Raw genomic sequence first — 20,048 nt, forward strand, 5'->3', positions numbered from 1 at the left:
AATCCTAAAAGTAATCCAGTTATAATTAATACATTAGAGGATGAATTGGACACATTTTTGTAAATAGCAATTGGCTGGGGGATAGTAAATGGGTAGGAGATTTTAATTGCCTAGTGTGTACTCTACCGCCACCAGACGTCTGTGGGTTGACACATACACATGACATGGGCCTTAAGCAGTTTGCTCACCATCTTTATGGTGAGGCTCTTAAATATGTACTGATGAAGTATAACCTTGTACTTGCTTCTGTAAATTGCCCTAAGGGGAATACTTTATTACACTTAATTACGGGTGGAGGAGCATGTAGCACCATTGATTTTATATTAGTCTCTGATGTAATTTCCTCATGCAAATCTAATTTTAATATTTTACCCAGCTGATACAGTGACCACAACCTGCTGTCCATTAAACTAAATCTGAATTCAAAATCTCCTTTAGTTGTGACAAATCAAGCTGCTCCGAGATCACAGTTTAAAAATAATACGGATTCAAGGGGCCGAATCATAGCTAACGTTTTTAGGGCCTCTTTTCACCATCCTCTCCAAGCAAGATGGTTGAAGGCCATGATTGTGCCAATCTTTAAAAAGGGCAAAAGGAATGCTCCTTGCTGTTATTGGCCAATATCCTTCCTAGTCTCCACAATCAAGGTCCTAGGGAAAGCTCTTTTGGCAAAACTGGAAACATGGGTCGAACAGAAGTCTATTTTACTAGATGTACAGATTGGTTTTCGATATGGCTTGGACAGAGTTGAACAATCGCTTAATCTGTACCTTATTACCTACTGTTAGATATACTTAAACTAAGGGTACCGCCATGCATTTGTCATTTATGAACCTGACGTGGGCTTTTGAAATAGTCAATCACTCAAAACCTTAGCTGATTATGACTGCGATGAGAGTGAAGGTGCCATTGTTATGCTTTTTGATGGATTTGCATTGAGATTTGCTGTGAGTCTCTGAGTGGGGAAAGCCTGAGCGGCGAGTCACCCAACCGATTAAAAAAGATTGTTTACATATGGATAGGGCTTTCTGTGTCTCCTGGTTAATGTATATCAAAAACACTTTCCAGTCTTTGGAGCTCCTAGAACTTTTTAGTAATCCAGATAAAACTGCATTTATAAGAAATTAAGCAGTGAGGTTTACTTGCTTTCTGACTTGAAGATCGTTGATTAAGTCAGGAAGCAAGTAAACTGCTAGTGTAGCATCATGTTGACATATTGTTGGAGAGCAGAGCAGCACCTTATCTCTTGACGATTAATAACTCACATTAAAGATTTTATCCATTGCGCTTCAGATTAAATACTGTGCACTTTCTGGTTGCGCTTCCCAAATGTGGCACCTGGTTTGAGAATTTGCCTGTATGTCCGTGTGTTCAAAGTGCCACCTACCGCACCTTGTACTTTATAATTATTTACAAATGCCATATTTTGCCTAGGAAAACAATATCTTCTGCTTATACTGCATGATTTGAAGGTAGCAAGGGCTAGGCAGGTGCTATTGGTACTACAGCAAATAGCTTCTGTAAAGATTTGTTCTGCTGCAACTTGGGCCCTCATTATGATGGAGGTTGGTCACACTGCCGACCGCCATCGTATCGGGCAGGTGACCATCCGACAATGAGTAGATGGTCACTCCTGCCCTATTAGGATAAGACCTCCGTGCAGGCAGTTGTAAAGTGCCTGCGGCCTGTGCTGCAGCCCAGGAAAAGGGCTGCAGCACAAGCCACAGGAGAAAAAGGCATTCTGTGCATATCCGTGCACCATATGCCAGGAACCCTGTGGTGCCTGGCACACGGTGCATTGATGAGTGGGGGGCACTGCATGTGCCCCGAGGGCCGCTGCTTGGAGCCACCAAAGTCCCTTACCATCTGCCTTTTCATGGCAGTGGGACCGCCATGAAAAGGCAGTCAGAAAGGAACATCCTGATCCCCACAGCAGTGCCTGCGAAGGCACCACCTCCACTGTAGAGATAGGAGTCCTATTGCCGCCCAGATGAGATCTTGGATCCTGTCAGAGACGCTGGTCCTATCCCCGACCTCTGCACTCCAAGAGCCGGTATTGTCATCTGGCGGTTGGACCGATGCCCAGAATGTAAGGCGGACCGCCAATGACGGCCTGTCAGTGGTGGTCTGCCCGCCATCTTAATGACCTCCCCCCTAGATTTTTAGATTGCACCTAGAGATTAAAGAATTAACTTTGTTAAACCAGCTTTGTCAATTGTATTCTTAGGTTTTTATTTCCATGTTGTGTATAGAGTTTTTTAAGTCCCGTCTCCAAGCCATTTAGGTTTGTATTATTGTTACTAATTATGAAGACTGTTTTTATTATATGGCTTATTGCATTGTAATTGTATGCCTAAAATTGATAAATGCTGTTTTTTTATTAAACAGCCCTATGGTACATCCAATCTCGCCAATATATCCAAAATGTTATTTTAATTTTATTTACCTGAATACATTTGTGTTAGGTTGTGTCTGTTAAATATTCTTAATGTAAATATGATATTCCATGCTGTTGTTATGGCTAATGCTGGCCACATAAAGATATCTGACCAGACCTGACTTGGGAAAGCACAATGGACCTTCTTTTTTAAATACAAAAGCAAGAAGCAGCTGTAGGGCATACTTTATGTTTAGGTACAGAAGGTATGTCCCTTAAAATAAAACAAAATCTGTGTTTTTTATTGAGGTATTGTTCCCCCTAAGATTTGTTTAAATTGAGTGCAATGGTAATGTTTTATATGCTATGCAGCCTGATAAACTAGATCTTAAACTTTGAGCTTTGTGGGTGATTTCCAGCTGCTTGGCACACAAACATTTTCAAATAAAAAGCGCCGCGGACAAGGACAGCCTATGTTGCCTATAACCAAATAATACTACCATGGACCCAGGAAATGGCTGACTTTTTTTGAGGCAAGATATATTAAAATGGTTAACACAGAACGACCATTCTCCCACAAACTTTAATGTGCCACGGAACTAGTAACGTAGCCTTATTTCCTCTTCCTGTATTTGCAAGGCAGAAAGGTTTGCGGCAGCGAAGAATGACCAATTAAATCAAAAGTGCACTTCAATCTTTCTGACTTATTGAGCAATATCCAAACCATGAACATCTATGTGCTCCAAAATGTCAGCTGGGCAAACTTAAAGATCAAAACCAATGGCTCAAAAGGAATAAAAAAATACACTAGGATCACTTTCTACCAGCCTACAAGACAGTTGATAACTTTTGAAAGAACTCAATAAAAATCAAAAACATAAAATCATTAATATTGTGCCTTACGACAAGTATTAGGAGACAGTGCTTTCACCATTTATTGCTTATAAATACGCCTTTAAATCCTATCATGTTTTGCTCAATGTTAATGGCCCAAAGTCCCTCCCTAAATCAAAATCGCAGATTATTTTTGGAAATCTCACTGTCAAAAAAATAGGCGTGTTGTTTTGGGAGGGTGAGATAGGAGGGAAGGAAGAAGCACGCTGCTGAATGCTTGACTTTTTCTCAGTCAAACTTCAAGGCATACTTTTTGAGTCCCAAGAACATTTGCCAGTATATTTGTGCAGGCAGATACCTGCCCGCTCCACCATGCCATCTTGAATGTCAGTTTGCACATGTCAACTGTACATACTAATGATATTTTGTTTCTATGTGAGAAGTATTGTATTTATTTTGTCCCCAGAAGAAGGGTTTTCCCGAAATTCATTGGGACAATATGCACAACTTGAAACAATGAAAATACAGCAAAAAACAAAGAAAGAAAAAAAAACATCAAACTTTTGCTTGCACTGGAGAAGGATTTATGCCTATATGTAATCCTATTCTGAATAATTATTTAGGCATGAATTGTAACAAATGCTTGTTTTGTTTGGACCATTACATACTCTCGGTCGAATAGATAACGTGGACCCATGGATACCTACATTTCACCGACTATTGTAGGTTTCCGTTGCTGCATACCTAGAGAAAACAGATGTTGAAACATATCCTTTAAATAACTCCATTAAGCTTTGCAATCTAAAAATGAAGACTACCAGTTGTTTAGCCTTCTCCCCTTGGAAGCAAGGTTAGTAGGACACAACAGAAGCATGGTATTACAAGACAATGCGACCAACTAACAGAAAACCAGAAGAATTAATTTTGGGACTCCAACCAAATATACATTTTCCTTAACCAATTTGCATGTTTAAATACTGTATAAGACGTAATTTACTATAGCCTTATTGCCCGCCGTAGCGGGCTATACCGGCTGTTAAAGGCCCGCAGCAGCGTTAAAGGCCCGAGCCGAAGGCGAGGGACTTTAACAACAGCAGCGGGACTTTAAAAGCCGGTATAGCCCTGCTACGAAGGGCTTTAGGCTATTAGAACATTCTGCCACTAGAGGGCAGAATGTTCTAACAAAACGAAGCCTTCAGGGAGCGCGAGGGGATTCAAATCCCCTCCGGCTCCCTGAAGTCTTTGTTCACAGCCAGAGCTGTGAACAAAGACGCATTGGAATGTTGGCGCTCCGGGCTTATACCAGCCATTATAAGCCCGGAGCGCTCCATTGTTTTCAATGGAGCTTCCAACATTCCAATGTTCTAATTCTCATTATCATTTTGTAGCATAACTGCTCACCCATTGTGATGACTGATTAAACTAGGATTAATTTGGCTGAGGCAATGTGATAATCAGACAAAAGCCTGCCAATCTACTCCAGGATGCGGACAGGAGTCCTTACCATCGCATTAGTGATAGATTCCAAATCTCTACAGTACTCGCTATCCACCTTCGTGTATTGAGTTGTGCAGTTAATTACTATAGTATTGCTTCATTTTTGTTTGTTACAAAATCTCAATTTAAACTGAAATTACCAGCATAAAAATCCTTGTTCAACACATAACATCAAATGTTAAGAACTTACATGACATTGTGTGGTAGATACTGGGCCAATACTGACCGCTGTCTCTTTTCAGCCATATTCTAACTGTCCTGTGAGAAATAGAAGGGTAAGATTAGTTGCCATACACTATATTTTACTGCAAAGAACTGCTGAGACTACCGTTTTAACACAACAATTTGTATCTACTTTATTCTTATCTCGGACTCTATCCTGTTATAAGACAGGCATATTATATTCCAATAGCACTTAGGCAGTACATTGGACCAGTGTTACACCGCCACATAACTAGAATCGCAAAATGACATGGTCCAATACAGCCATCAGATTAAACCCCGATGTACTTCCCGATCCCAAATGATCACTTCTCACAAAAAAGTCACACACTCCTCATAATAGGGATAAATGCTATAGAGAGCACTTCCTGTTAACATCCACTTAATCAACCCTTCCATTAAATTTTATCCCAACCTTCACTCTATTGCCTCGCTGGAACCTGTTCTTTCTCCACATGTGCTACTATAATCTGTTCTCACCTTGTGATGTTGCTAATTCAGATCCTCTGATGACTACCTCCATTGCACCCTACTCCATCCCTTTTCCAGAACCCCTTCCTTAATTTATTGTAAAGTACTACAGCAGCTTTTCTCCTAAGAAAGACCAGACTCACCCTTGTTACAGAGTATCAGGGTGCTAGTTCCACGAGGATATTCTAGTTCACAGTATGCCACTAATTTACTCAACTAGCAGGAAAGAGCTTTCCAAGATACTTGATATCGCGTTTCTCCTCTGAAATGCCATACATATACTAGAAAAATAGTCAACTCTGTAGAAAGAGCTGGAAAAGGTAGAAAAGGAGTATCCCCTGGCAGCAGCATGCTATACCCATCAAACAGCATACCGAGTTCACACATCGCCCTGCTACGTTTATTAAAAATGCTTTGCATGCGTGTCCTATTCGGATGGTGTCAACTGTCCCATACACAACACAGTCAAAATCACCAGCCCAGAACAGAAATAGAATGACGTATTAAAAACAGTATTTGCAAAGTGTGAAGAAAAAGGACGAATCGTCCATATTAGGAGCATAAAAATTCAGCAAGCTATTCAGCATACTGACAAGCACCTTGAACTATTCTCAGGATCTGTTCTAACCTGGTGTACCTAGAATAAACATATCTTTCTTCTCTTATGAATCCAGTGGGCCCATTCACAAACACTGCTTCAGGGATTAAGTGTCACTCCCAGAAATTACTCAGGACTGTCATACCGTTGTTACATTTTACATTAAACTTTTTGATATAGATATTGATATTAATGTTTGTGCGGTTATTTAATTTGTCATACGACAAAGTTACATTTACTAAACTTCCTATAAAGTCACAGCTACGTCAGGGGTAAAATACGACGACTTCCAGAAAATACTTTTTAATCCAGCGCTCTGCGCAGATCAGTTCTCTAAATTACAACTAAAATTATTCACTCACCAATTAGTGTCATATACAAAAGCAAAAGTACTTTCCCAATACACAAGATGAGAGTTTTTAGGTCTCGCCTGACCCAGCGCATGCGCTGGTCTGGCGAGACTTATTGAGAGGGCTCCAAAAAGTGCTACCAGGCCAGCCTAGAGCTACAGTGCATGTGCGCGGGCGCGCGCCGCACTTTACCGCGAATACTTTCCCTTTCGTGGCCGCACGGCCGCTTTGAAGTTTGATCGTGATCGCGATCACTTTCGCGGCAGCACGGCCGCTTGGCATAGCCAATAGGTCTCGCTTTTGGGACCTTATCAGTATTTAGTTATGCAACTGTTGCATGGCTAAACACTTATAAGGTCCCAAAGGCGAGATCTATTGGCTATGCCAATGCTTGTTTAGTTTGTCACACACTCGCATGTCACCTGTCACAGCAGACAAAAACGCACGAAAGCACTAAAGAATATTTTCTGGCAATGGCTGTCAATTATGCACCTTACATCAATCACCCTGCCGTCAACGTCAATAGTAACTCCACAATTTTTTACATTGCGAGTATTCCTAGTTTTTTTTAAATAAATATTTTTTTGTTTGTTGACGTAAGGTAGATAACAAAAACATACGGTTATTGAAACAACTTCAGCTGCGTAACATAGTCGTTGAGGACAGCTTCTCATCAACACCAGTCTTTCTCAGTGGAGTTAATACATTTTGGTAACTTTCCATGGAATCTGTCTCTTTATCCCGACCCAAAGCCAAGGCAACACAAAGCATTTCCGACTAGTGAAAACCCCCAGGTGCAACAGTGTCTGCATCATCAGCAGGCAATGGGGTGGACTCATGTGCGCTGTCCCTGATATCCAGCCCATAGTAGTGCCTCCGCCGACCCCATATTTTATAGAATTTTCTGAGGCAGCCCCTGGTCATGTATGTGGTACGTTTGGTAGCCATGTAGAGATCCATCCTCCTTTTCCATTCCTGTGTCGTGGGACTCTCCTCCACCCCCACCATCTGGCAACATCACGCTTGGCCACTACCAAACCTAATATGGCAAATAGTAGTTGGGCCCTATTAATATCAACCTCACTCGGGATCCCCAGGAGAAGAAAACCAGGGTCGACCAGTAGCGATACTTCCAACATCCTCCCCGGTTCTTCAATGATAGCTTCCCAGTAGACGTATATGGTAGGGCAAGCCCATATCGTGTGGTAGAAGTCATCCTTATCGTAACTGCACTTAAGACAATATGGTGTCTCGGATCTACCCAACTTGTTTAATTTCTCCCTACCATAGTATATTCTATGCAGGAATTTATATTGGACGAGGCACAATCTGGCTTTAATGGCTACCACCCTGGGGTGCACTAGGCCCTCCTCCTAGTCAATATCCTGCAGGGTTCCTATGTCCCATTCCCATCTCTCCTGCAATATACCCAAATTATCCGACATTTTATTGTTTATAGTTTTATACAGGACAGAACCCGTTTTTGCTATAAGCTCCTCCTGTAGCAATCTCCTGTCCAGTGGTGGGTATTCAGGTAATTCCATGCGCGATATGCCTTCTGTCTGCCATGCTTAGCGCAGCTGTGCATATTTAATAAATTGGGATTTATGTAGCCCATATTCCTAACTGATTGAGGGCCAGGATTTGAGTTTGCCCCTCTCCAAGATGTCTCCTATCGTATAAATGCACAAGAGGCCCCAGGCTTCAAACCCCTTTAACATACGCAATTCCTTAAACCACCCACCCTCCCAGAGTGGTGTAGCCTTGGTGATCCGGTGTGTCCACCCCATTACACTTGTTGCTCTATCCCATGCATCCAGGGTAACAAGTGTCGCTGGCAATAATTGGGAAGTTCTCTTGCCACCACAGAGGTAATGTAGTTGTGTGTGAGGCGTCATTAATTCCCTTTCCATCCTGTAGGTAGGGGGATCTCTTGCCCGGTGTAGCCATTCATTTATGGGAATTAGGTGTGCAGCGCAATAATAAGCCTCTATATCCAGCAGTGCAATCCAACTGTTGTAAGGGTTGCACTATAGCGTTTTTAATGCTATTTTGGGGTGACGTCCTTGCCACAGTAGGGACCGAAGATCGCCCTCTAGTCCAGTGAACACTGTCCGTGGGAGTGGGTGGTATGTGTTTTGGAGGGCATAGAAATTGTGGTAGGGTAATCATGAGTATTCCTAGTTTTAGCATGGTTAATTTACTTCAACTTTATTTCCCGTCATTTTTATTCATCTAAGCCTTCATTATTCTCTGTGGGAGGGTGCTGAAGTATCAGTTGTTGGCCATGTGTGGTGCTGGATTTACTACTGCTTCTTTTGGCAGAAGTAACTTACAATCATAAATTTGGCTCCACTTCCTGTTTCTGGGGTGGACAAATGTTAGCCTACACTTTTGAATAACTTTACACTAGTGAATAGTGAACAGCCAATTGGTAGTAAAGGTATTCAAAAGTGTGAGAGTAAACTTATTGTGTACGTTACTGACAAGTGTAGAGTGCCTTTATGAATAGCCCCTTAAGAGAAGCAGTTAGCATTGTTGCCGTAGGAAAAGCCCTGGTTGTGCAACTGGTGTCTATTTCTTCAACAGTCCTGTCCTCAAAATGAGATAAGTAATTCCCATGACTCTTTTGCAAACCTGATTACAGCACCACCCAGGCCTATGGGTTTAGACAAACCAGACATCTTTGGTGGGGGATCAGCTAAGATGATTTTGGTGCAAATAGGCAATTTGTTGAAGTGGAAAGCCCATGTTTCACTCATTACTTACAAACTAATTTTTGAGGCAGGAGATGCTCCTGTGAGATAAAACCATCTTGCAATATGACATTCATGACCAGCAGCGGATCATTAGGAAAGGGTTCTGAGATTATTCAGCAAGAAGACACCGCAAGGTGAAGGGAAAGAATACGTTTGAGATACACTGCTGTTGAAGAGCCCTGAAGCATGAGGCAGAGATCATACTAAAGAGGTGGTCAGGCACCTCAATGCTTTTGTTTTCATGTGCTTTTGCAAAGTGTCTCTGGATCCTGCCTCTAGACAGCAGTGTATTTACAAAGTTCTTTATCCACCAACAATTTCTATGGGGACTTCAAAAGTGCTTCTGAAACACAAGTCAGTGTGAATCGGGCTCCAGACGTAAATACACTGCTACTTTTATCTCAGATCCATTTTCTATCAATCGAGGTACTCGTCAGGGTTGCCCCCTCTCCCCGTTACTCTTTCTTCTAGCCATGGAACCGTTGGCTGCCTCCTTAAGACAATGTACTTATATTAAGGGCATTTCTCTTCCGACAGGAGAATCCAAAATGTATCTCTACGCAGATGATATTCTCCTTACACTCACAGATCTCTCCATCTCTTTACCATCTGTGTTAAAAATAATAGATGACTTCTCCTCCATTTCTGGGTACAAAATTAATTGGAACAAAAGCGAAGCACTGCCCATCTCGAATGGGACCACAATAGCGGCCATTCAAGGTTTTCCTTTTCAATGGAAATCTTCTCATCTCAAGTATTTGGGCATACTAGTGAACAAAGGCCTAGAGAGTATGGTTACGGATAATCTCAATCCCCTCATCGCTCAAATGCAACGTGATTTTGAAAAATGGAAGGCACTGGGTCTCTCAATGTGGGGAAGGGTTCAAGCCGTGAAAATGGTTACTCTTTCCCGTTTTCTTTATGTCCTAGGGAGGCTTCCTATTCAAATCCCTTTAACCACGCTACGTTCAATTGATTCTAAGATAAAATCCTTTATATGGAACTCTGCCAAACCCCGTGTCTCAGCTTCAAAACTAAAGGCTCATCGCTCCTATGGAGGAATAGGTCTACCCTCAGTGGAGCATTATGCTTTGGCATTACAGCTTTCTCAAATGTCATATATGCTTTCACATTCATCGGATACACCACAGTGGGTACATCTTGAACGCCACCTTTCATTAACAAACGCAGGTCTTTCTGTTTTATACGGCTCGGAATTTCGTCCCCGAGACTCCACCACTAATCTTATTTTGTCGGCTATGCGTGCTGCTTGGCAAAGGGCACACCGCTTACTGGGCTCACATCCTTGTCTTCATAGAAAAGCCCCATTATGGAATAATTCTGCAATTCGTATTAATAGACAATCAATATCTTGGCCTATTTGGGAAACAGCAGGTGTTTCCACCTTAGATCAACTTTTTTCAAACGGAGATATTAAATCATTTGCCCAACTGCAGGAAGAATTCCATTTGCCTGATATACAAGTCTCAAAATACAACCAGTTACGACAATCCTTACGGCGGAGTCTAGGACCTCCACCATGGCTCTTGCCTAACTCACCAATTGTAACATATCTCCACACTTGGGGTAAGATGAAAGGAGCTACATCTGGCTTTTACCAAACTCTCACTTTGCATCTTTTTTCTCAACCCTTATCGCAAACTTTACGTACTAAATGGCAAACCTTATTATCAGTCTCTTATACTGATAATTAATGGTCTGACATTCTTAACAATCTCAACAAGGGTGCACGTGAAGCACGATTGAAATTTTGCTTATTCAAGATCTTACATGATTGGCACTGGTCACCAACAAAACTGCATAAAGCTGGCTTGCTTCCCCATTCAAACTGCTGGAGATGTGATAGTACGTCTTGTAACATTTCTCATATCATTTGCGGATGTCCAGTGATCCAACCCTTTTGGAATTATATAGGTAAAACCTTACATTCCACGATGCCTCTACAAACTCCACTTTCGCATGCTACCATTCTTCTGCATTATACACGTCAATCACAATCACTCTCTAAACCACAAGCCCGACTCTTACACACAGCCTTAGCTACAGCCAACATTTGTATACTACGGCAATGGAAGTCACCTCAACCACCATCACAAGAAATATGGATGGTGGCCATGATTCAAACAGCTTCCTACGAACGTATTATATACAACATACAGGATCAATCTGATCTCTTTCTTCGAGTATGGTCACCTTTTCTAGCTTTAAATACCGATGCTAATATTAATGACCCATCTACGCAGTAATTTAATTCTTATCCCTTTTCATTCTCATTCATCATTCTTTACTGGTGGTTAATAAATCTTAATACATATTGTGTCTACCTATTTGTTGTTGTTTTTAATAGCTACTCACCAGAACACTTACATATAATTCTGTATCTTTTAATATATACATTTATACATCAAGTGAAATTATTATCCCTTATATTCATCTTTTCTCTATTCTTATTGGTTTTCTAGAGTGTCTTCTTTTCTCAGGAACATATTTATATAGCTTTATATAGCATTATGTCTTATATTTGTGTACATTTTCATTTATCGTTTTCTTTTGTGTTCCCTTCTTTGCCTTCCCTTTCTCTCTCCTCCCCCCCTTCCCGTAATTCCATCTTTTATGGCCTCAATATAAAGTCAAATATTTGTTTTTGCATGGATCTGTTTATGTATTTATTAAATTATATAATATGATTAATTATTCAGAAAGTTTTATTATATGCTTATATATAACAATTTTCTTATATATTTATTGTATGATAATGCAAACAGTTATTATACTATATGTATTCTTTTGTAAATTTCAATAAAAAATTGAACCACAAAAAAAAATACACTGCTACTTATTGCATGCAGAAATAACAATTATCGTTGGAAAAAGGGTTTTGCATCAGGCTCTTTTAACTCATGTGTTTTTGTTCCAAAATTACGAATATTAGAAAACAAGCATTGGCATTGCCAATAGGTCTCGCCTTTGGGACCTTAAGTGTTTAGCCATGTAACAGTTGCATAACTAAATACTTATAAGGTCCCAAAAGCGAGACCTATTGGCTATGCAAAGCGGCCATACGGCCGCGAAAGTGAAAGTAATCGCGGTAAAGCGCGGCGCGCGCGCCCACGCACATGCACTGTAGCTCTAGGCTGGCCTGGTAGCACTTTTTGGAGCCCTCTCAATAAGTCTCGCCAGACCAGCGCATGCGCTGGGTCAGGCGAGACCTAAAAACCACCGCAGCAGTTGTACGCCAAATTTGGCATGAAAGTAGAAGTTTACTCAGAAAGCATACTTTAGTTTAAATCGCTTCAGTAGTTTTTGAGATATTAGGGTTTGAAAACGGTGCAGTGTGGGCTTGAACGGGATAACCCTTTGGAATATCTTGTCAGTTTAAAAGCCATTTTTGATTTGCTTATTACTTTTGCACTGTATAACGAGCATGCATGAAATTTGACAGATAGTCAATTGACATTACTCTTGGGAATTTCACATTCATGTAGATCCATCAGAGTGGGCCCTATTAAAAAGAGGAACATAAACTGCACCAAAATTGTCAGAAGCTGGGAAGGTTTCTTTTTATATTGGTACATCAAGATGTGTACCTCTGTATCAATATAAAGGCAGTGTTTAATGGGTGGACGGCAACATTTTCATTTACTTATAACTTTGGTATTGTTCGATGGAGCTGCATCATATATGACACGGAGATAGGGAGCTGCACCATGTTCAGACATTTTAAGATGTTGTGCCAATCCAATGGGGCAGAGCAAAATCAAAGCAGGGAGGCAAAACCTTTTTTGATTTACAAATAACCATGGCACCAATTGTTGGATAAGCATGAAATTTGGCAAAGAGTTAGAATGTTTAGCCTACTCTTGGTTTTCTCAATGCCATGCAGGCCACCAAGGTGGAAAATTTGACTTAAAGGAAGAGGGTAAAGTGGTGTTTATTTGCTAATAAATTTCCCACCGCTTGATAAACCTGCATGAAACTTGCAGAAGAAGGGAAGTAGCGTGGGAGGGTAAAGATAAAACGGGAGATTAGAATGTGTTACGTCATAAAAAAAACAATAAGTAAGGATTCAGCAGACACAAAAACAAAAAAGCTCTGAAAATTGCCAGTTACGGGGTGCAATGCACACCATAGCTCACATTGCTTGCCATGCTCAGTACACAGCTCAGCGGATTGCATGTTGAACAAGCATTAGCATTGCCAATAGGTCTCATCTGTGGGCAAGCTATTATTGGCTTTGGCAATAGGGTGGAGGTCGGTAACGAAGACTGGGTCGCGGGTGTTTGTGGATAAAGGGGTGGGGGTGCAATGGTTGGATAACGTAACAGTTAAAAACAAGCATTTATAATGCAATAGGTCTCGCAACTGCGAGATTTAGAGCTATTGGTATTGTAAATGGCAATGCCTTTTGAAACATTAACAGGTATTGTAATTTATAATAGTAATTTTCCACCAGTACCATAACTACCACTAATATTATTACTATCACCACAGAGTAGTAATAGTAATAATTGTAGTGGTGGTTATGGTACTTGTGGTGGTTGTAGCGGTGGTGGTGGTAGTGGTGGTGGTATTGGTACTGGTGGTGGTGGCGGTACTGGTGGTCTACGTGGATTTTATTTCATTACTTATGCTACTGCTGTAATATTTTTTTTAACAAAAACTAACAAACATTATCATTTGCAACGCCAATAGCTCAAACTTTTAATGATGCCAGCCCTATTGCATTGCAAAATGCTTGATTTATGTCGCAGGCATGAGGTGCATCATCCACTCCACGGAGTAGCCGTGCGCTATAGAAATAAAAGTTTAACATAACATAACATAACATACTTCCCCAAATACAATCTTTGATTTGTAGACACTCGTAACAGTCCTATGGTAGGAGGCAGTTGTTCAGCCAGTGTAAGGCTAATAGCTCACACTAAAGTGAAAGTGATCGCGATCAAACATCAAAGCGGCCGTGAAAGTGAAAGTAATCGCGGTAAAGCGCGGCGCGCCCACGCGCACATGCACTGTAGCTCTAGGCTGGCCTGGTAGCACTTTTTTAGAGCCCTCAATAAGTCTCGCCAGACCAGTGCATGCGCTGGGTCAGGCGAGACCTAAAAATACATGTACACGCATACTCTGCCTTTCAGTCGGTCATTGGTCTGTTGAAGCGTGATTCACATTTTGCTACCGCCCTCCAGAGCATGGGTGTAGGAGAGTAGGGTCTGCTATCCTATGGTCACCCCAAATTTTTGCTTTTTGCTTCACTGGTTTTTGACATATTGAGGCTGTGGGCCTGCCAATCAGACCCCCAGCCTACTGTTCTCTCTACTAAATTAAAACTATGCACCCTAGGTGCATAACCAATTGGAAGTGGATCACCCTGTCAGCCCCTGTACCAGTGTACACTAGGTACCCAGGGCATTGGTGTACCCAAGGCCTGCCAGGGGCTGAAGCATGTATTATGCCACCCCAGGCTTGGCCTAACAAATCTGACACAACTGGCTGATCACTCAGCTGGGGTAAGTTGGTGTAACCACCTCTTACTTAGGTGTAGTATACCTATACCTAACCTTAAAAGGGGACACATGTTAACCTATAAGTCACTCCTATGGCAGGCCTTAACAATCCTGAAGGCAGAGTGCTTGGTTCCATGTGAGATGGTGCTCTGGCATGAGCTGAGCCTGTCTGCAGTGGTCGGAACAACTTCCTTCTACTGTTTCCAGATATCGTCATACCATATACTCTTAAGTGCATTATGAACCTCGCGGTTAAATGCTATCTTTGGTTTGGCTTTATCAAAACATGTCGAGTAAGGTGTCATACTAATTGGAATACTAACCCCTCACCAATTCTGGCGACGGGGTTAGCATTCCACCCTTCTAGAGGGACACGACATGTACAGTACCTGAAACCCGGGTAAAATCAGACATAGCCTCAGCTCCACAAAATGGATGCTGCCACCACAGACACAAGTCTGCCCTCCTGCTGCTGGGAGTCCTTCCAGCTTGGGAGGTGTGGACAAAGGGTTTCCTGCCAGGGGAGGTGCATGCACCACCCCAGACAGGATTTTGTGTATTGGTCAGGTAGGGCTTGAAAGAAACCAGACATGCCTGTGGCTCACAAGGAGCCTCGGTGCATATGCCAGTTCAAACCGGTCCTGGGGCACACCAGTCCCGGGCCTGGGGCGAGCTGGACAAAGGATTGGGGGTGTAACCACCCCCCTTCCTGGTCCCACCCTTACGGAGGGACCTAGCAGGTAGTCCGGCCCCTAGAATCCGCTTAAAGGTAGGAGCTGTGTCCAAAGACTTCGGACATCCTGGAATCAACTTGAAACTAAGAAGAAGACGGGAACTTCGACGCTCTGCCGCACAGAGGACTGAAGCCAATCTCCCCTGTGGTCAGGGAGTGACCACCTTGCTAACGCAAGCACCATCCAGCGAATCAACGTCTGCTTTGCCGCCGCCTCCCGCCGGAGCCCGAGCCCAGAGACTGACAAGACCTGGACCTCCAGACCTCTCACCGCCCGATCCACAGTCCCTGAAAAGAGGAGACCCGTGGAGGCACCGAGACACGTGGAGCCAGCCATCCTGAAACGACCACGACAAGCTGACAAGTGCAACAACCGAGGCTCCCTCCAAGTTGTGCTTTGGGATCTGAGAAGCCCAACCCTCGAGCAGCATCTGCACCAAAGGTGATCCCTCCAGCATCTCCACGATCTGCGTGGGGCCCTTCTGCATTTTGCCACTCGACGCGCCTAACCCGTTGCTGGCCCGCTGGCTAGTAGCCATCTTGGCGACGAACTTTACAAAATACACCGCTGGTCTGGTTGCTCCAGACTGGCCCTTGCTCCCCTCCAAAGGAGCAGTTCCTCTGACCTTGCTGGTCAGAACCAACAGCTTATTTCATCTCCTACAACAATTGCTTTTGCCAAGGCTTGTTTGCTTTGATCAAGTCGCCGACACCGCCGACAGCGAGAGCCTGCGTGGGACAGCTCGTGACTCGACTCCTGGACGTCGTCGACCTTCAGGGACCACGTGGCTGCAGAGACAAGCTACACCTTCCTTCCTGTTTGCACCCGACAACGCCTGGTGCCCACCTGGTGCCACGCTGGTCACTGGCTAGTGACTGTGAACACTGTCCCCTCTGCTTACAGGTCTTCAACATCTCCGATCCACTCTTGGATCCACCGCATCTCTTCCGGGGAGACCGCCTGCAGCATCTTTATCTACAGGCCCCATTGAACAGATAGAAGAAACCCGACGCACTTCGACGCCTATGCACCCGCTTCCTGTGGGTGAGGTAAAGCTGGCACTCCGGTGCCCAAGTGTAGAGAATCATCTCTAGTGTCTGTGTTTCCAATCTTAAGTTCCTAGCCCATCCGGAAGATTCCTTTTGCAGTAACTTTGTACTTTTTACGCACCCATTGAAAACCTATGGGAGCTCGCGTGTGACTATTTGCTCTGCACACGCATCCCGTGGACCTCCTGGTCACTAACTGAAGTTAGCTCCTTGTAGGCCCAGCGATTCTAGAGGCCCTAGGCCTTTTCCCTTTTCTGTTCGTGGTACTTATACCACTATTTTAGTATATGGTTTGAGCGGCCACCAGGGCCTATCCATATAAAGTGCAACTTCTGTGTATTCTACTGTAATCTTGTTTGACGATTTGTGCTCCTGTGCTCATAAAGAGACTAGGGGTTACTTTGAGAAATAAATACATATATATTTTGAATATATATCTGTGTGGTGTCCTTTCATTGGTATAAAAGGGGGTTGCATTTGGTAAAACAGCTCGCTTAACACGCTTCACGAGTTTAGCCTCAAAGACTGCTTAGCCTACGCTACCACTAGGGCAGCTAGTCCGAAAAGGTTGACTTACAACCACACCATAAGGGTTGCTTGGCATGGTACAAGGTGGTCACTTTAACTAGTGAACATCATATACCAGGCCAACTTCTCATAATGGGTCACTGCCAGCCCGCTATATCCTTTGGCTGTCTTGCACTTACAATGGCAGAAATTGGTCTAATCGCATGTGCACATCCTGAAAAGGAGTGCACTTCACTGCCAGGGCTGGTGTGCACGGGCTGCTGGGCCACTTCTTTATTTGTATTTCGCATGTTTACAATAAAAGTAAATAAGAAAAACATTGCATGCTTGCCAAGAACAGACCTTTTGACTTTGCCAACGCTTGTTATTCAAAGTGGATACATCCGGTGCCTCTGGACTGAAACAACTATTTCCTTTCTGAGCTATTACTGAATGAACAAAAGGTGGTTTAGCTGGAAGTAGAGCAAAGGAGTGACTCACCTGGCCTAAGTGTTGTGGCTTACCACCCCTTATCTTTCCCAGTGGCTAACCTAAGCTCAGGTAATGGCAGGGGCGGAGCTTGACACAGGGCCGCCTCCTTTATTTAAATTATTATCAGCACCGCACGTGAAATAGTGAGACGCCCACATATACAGGAGAATGCATCCAGCTATTTGTGCTTGATTTTTTCCCTGTAGCTGCTACAATGATCTTGCATGTGGGCAGCATTGTGATGATATTATGACCCCACTCTGTGGTACTTATTTCATCAAACGAAGAGGAATGAAAAGCTGAGTTGGCCACAACAAAATGTTAGCCTGTGAACATGAAGTTGCCCACACAGTTCCACAGTAGCATTAACCCACTGACTTTTCCTAAAGATTAGAACTGCTGGCCAAAAATATTTGATGATCCGCAACATCAGCGGGTTAAAACAATCCCTGCAGAATTTTGTGTGTACTGAGCAGGCCGTACCTTCCAATACTGATTAAATGTCTCCCCAGTGGCTAATATTTCTGCTGACCACAGTATTTGCAATCTGTAGGTCACATATACTGCTCGTCTTCATTTTACACATGTGGGTGTAGCCGATAGGCCACACTTGACTATCCTGCTTATTGGGATATGGGTGCATGTAATGCTTGGGACACACATTTCAATGTGGCAGGCACAGTGGGCTGATTGCTACCTCTGACACAGACAATGGTCGTTAGTCAGTAAGTTCAAATCCCAGCAAGCAGCTGTCAGTCTTCCATCGGCTTGGAAATGAAAAATTATTAACTTGGATAATAGCAAACCCTGGTATTTACAGTGCTTCTGAAGTGCAGAATTAAGCGCTATATCAAGTCGAGATCGGTTGCAATGGACACCTTTTATAATAACCAAGATTTTTTGTAATCATTTATTTACATAGTAATTAGTAGAAGCATCATTGACTTAAATGTTCAATACATGTGTATGTATGTTGTGCACTCGATAATCGTTATTTTGTTTCATTATCTTGAGCATTGTTGGTGGTGTCTCGTTGCTCTACACACATTTTGTTACCTTTTAGTTGTTAAATGATTTGCGTTTTCCGACGACTTAAAAATGTCTCGTGCCTTCAAAACTTTCCATGCAGTTTGTATTCAGCTGTGAATTGGAGCAGCTTGTAATCTAGGACTGATGACAGATCCTCTGACAAGGGATATTAATGGACTGTTATGAGGTCGGTCGCTACAGAGGGGGCTTGGACTGTCTCTTTCCTTCACTGTTAACTCCCTGGGAAATCTAGACATCCTTATATGGAAGACCAAGAGAACTTGATATTAATAGGAGGAAGTCGAACTACACGCTCCAACATACTTTAGTGTTTGTTAAAAAATCAGGCCTGGCTGATGTTGTTCCTTATGCAATGGTGCTAGTCAATATGTAGGTGATTTGAGCCAGGTGCAAGTCGATACTGCCTAGGTTTGTCATTGCCATGTAACCAGCCTTAGTAGCTGCCAGGATGAGCAGTGTGATTTGCTTTGAAACCACCAATTTCTTAAAGAGGGTTGGTCCAAAGGGCCTGCTTCAGATTGTTGCACTGAAGTTGAGATCTTTATAGGTATCCAGTTAAATGAGCACCATGTCAGCTTGGTAAGGTGTTGGTGTGTAGGTCTCGCCTTTGGGACCTTATAAGTGTTTAGCCATGCAACAGTTGCGTAACTAAATACTTATAAGGCCCCAAAAGCGAGACCTATTGGCTATGCAAAGCGGCCATACGGCCGCGAAAGTGATCGCGATAAAACATCAAAGCGGCCGTGCGGACGCGAAAGTGAAAGTAATCGCGGTAAAGCGCGGCGCGCACGCCCAGCACATGCACTGTAGCTCTAGGCTGGCCTGGTAGCACTTTTTGGAGCCCTCTCAATAAGTCTCGCCAGACCAGCGCATGCGCTGGGTCAGGCGAGACCTAAAAACCACCGCAGCAGTTGTACGCCAAATTTGGCAAGAAAGTAGAAATTTACTCAGAAAGCATACTTTAGTTTAAATCGCTTCAGTAGTTTTTGAGATATTAGGGTTTGAAAACGGTGCAGTGTGGGCTTGAACGGGATAACCCTTTGGAATATCTTGTCAGTTTAAAAGCCATTTTTGATTTGCTTATTACTTTTGCACTGTATAACGAGAATGCATGAAATTTGACAGATAGTCAATTGACATTACTCTTGGGAATTTCACATTCATGTAGATCCATCAGAGTGGGCCCTATTAAAAAGAAGAACATAAACTGCACCAAAATTGTCAGAAGCTGGGAAGGTTTCTTTTTATATTGGTACATCAAGATGTGTACCTCTGTATCAAGATAAAGGCAGTGTTTAATGGGTGGACGGTAACATTTTCATTTACTTATAACTTTGGTATTGTTCGATGGAGCTGTACCATATATGACACGGAGATAGGGAGCTGCACCATGTTCAGACATTTTAAGATGTTGTGCCAATCCAATGGGGCAGAGCAAAATCAAAGCAGGGAGGCAAAACCTTTTTTGATTTACAAATAACCATGGCACCAATTGTTGGATAAGCATGAAATTTGGCAAAGAGTTAGAATGCTTAGCCTACTCTTGGTTTTCTCAATGCCATGCAGGCCACCAAGGTGGCAAA

The 20,048-nt window shown here is 42.9% G+C and overlaps 1 protein-coding gene across 1 annotated transcript in view; it reads right to left on the reverse strand.

Moving 5' to 3' along the window:
* Window positions 1-20,048, reverse strand: part of WDFY1 (WD repeat and FYVE domain containing 1) — a 256,919-nt gene that overhangs the window by 200,560 nt on the left and 36,311 nt on the right. Inside the window, exon 2 of the mRNA XM_085634291.1 lies at window positions 4,899-4,966. Within this exon, the coding sequence (XP_085490417.1) occupies window positions 4,899-4,966 (68 nt within the window). The remainder of the gene's footprint in view (window positions 1-4,898; window positions 4,967-20,048) is intronic.

Source organism: Triturus cristatus, chromosome 11, assembly GCF_964204655.1.
Source record: "Triturus cristatus chromosome 11, aTriCri1.1, whole genome shotgun sequence".
NCBI classification, from domain to species: Eukaryota; Metazoa; Chordata; class Amphibia; order Caudata; family Salamandridae; genus Triturus; species Triturus cristatus.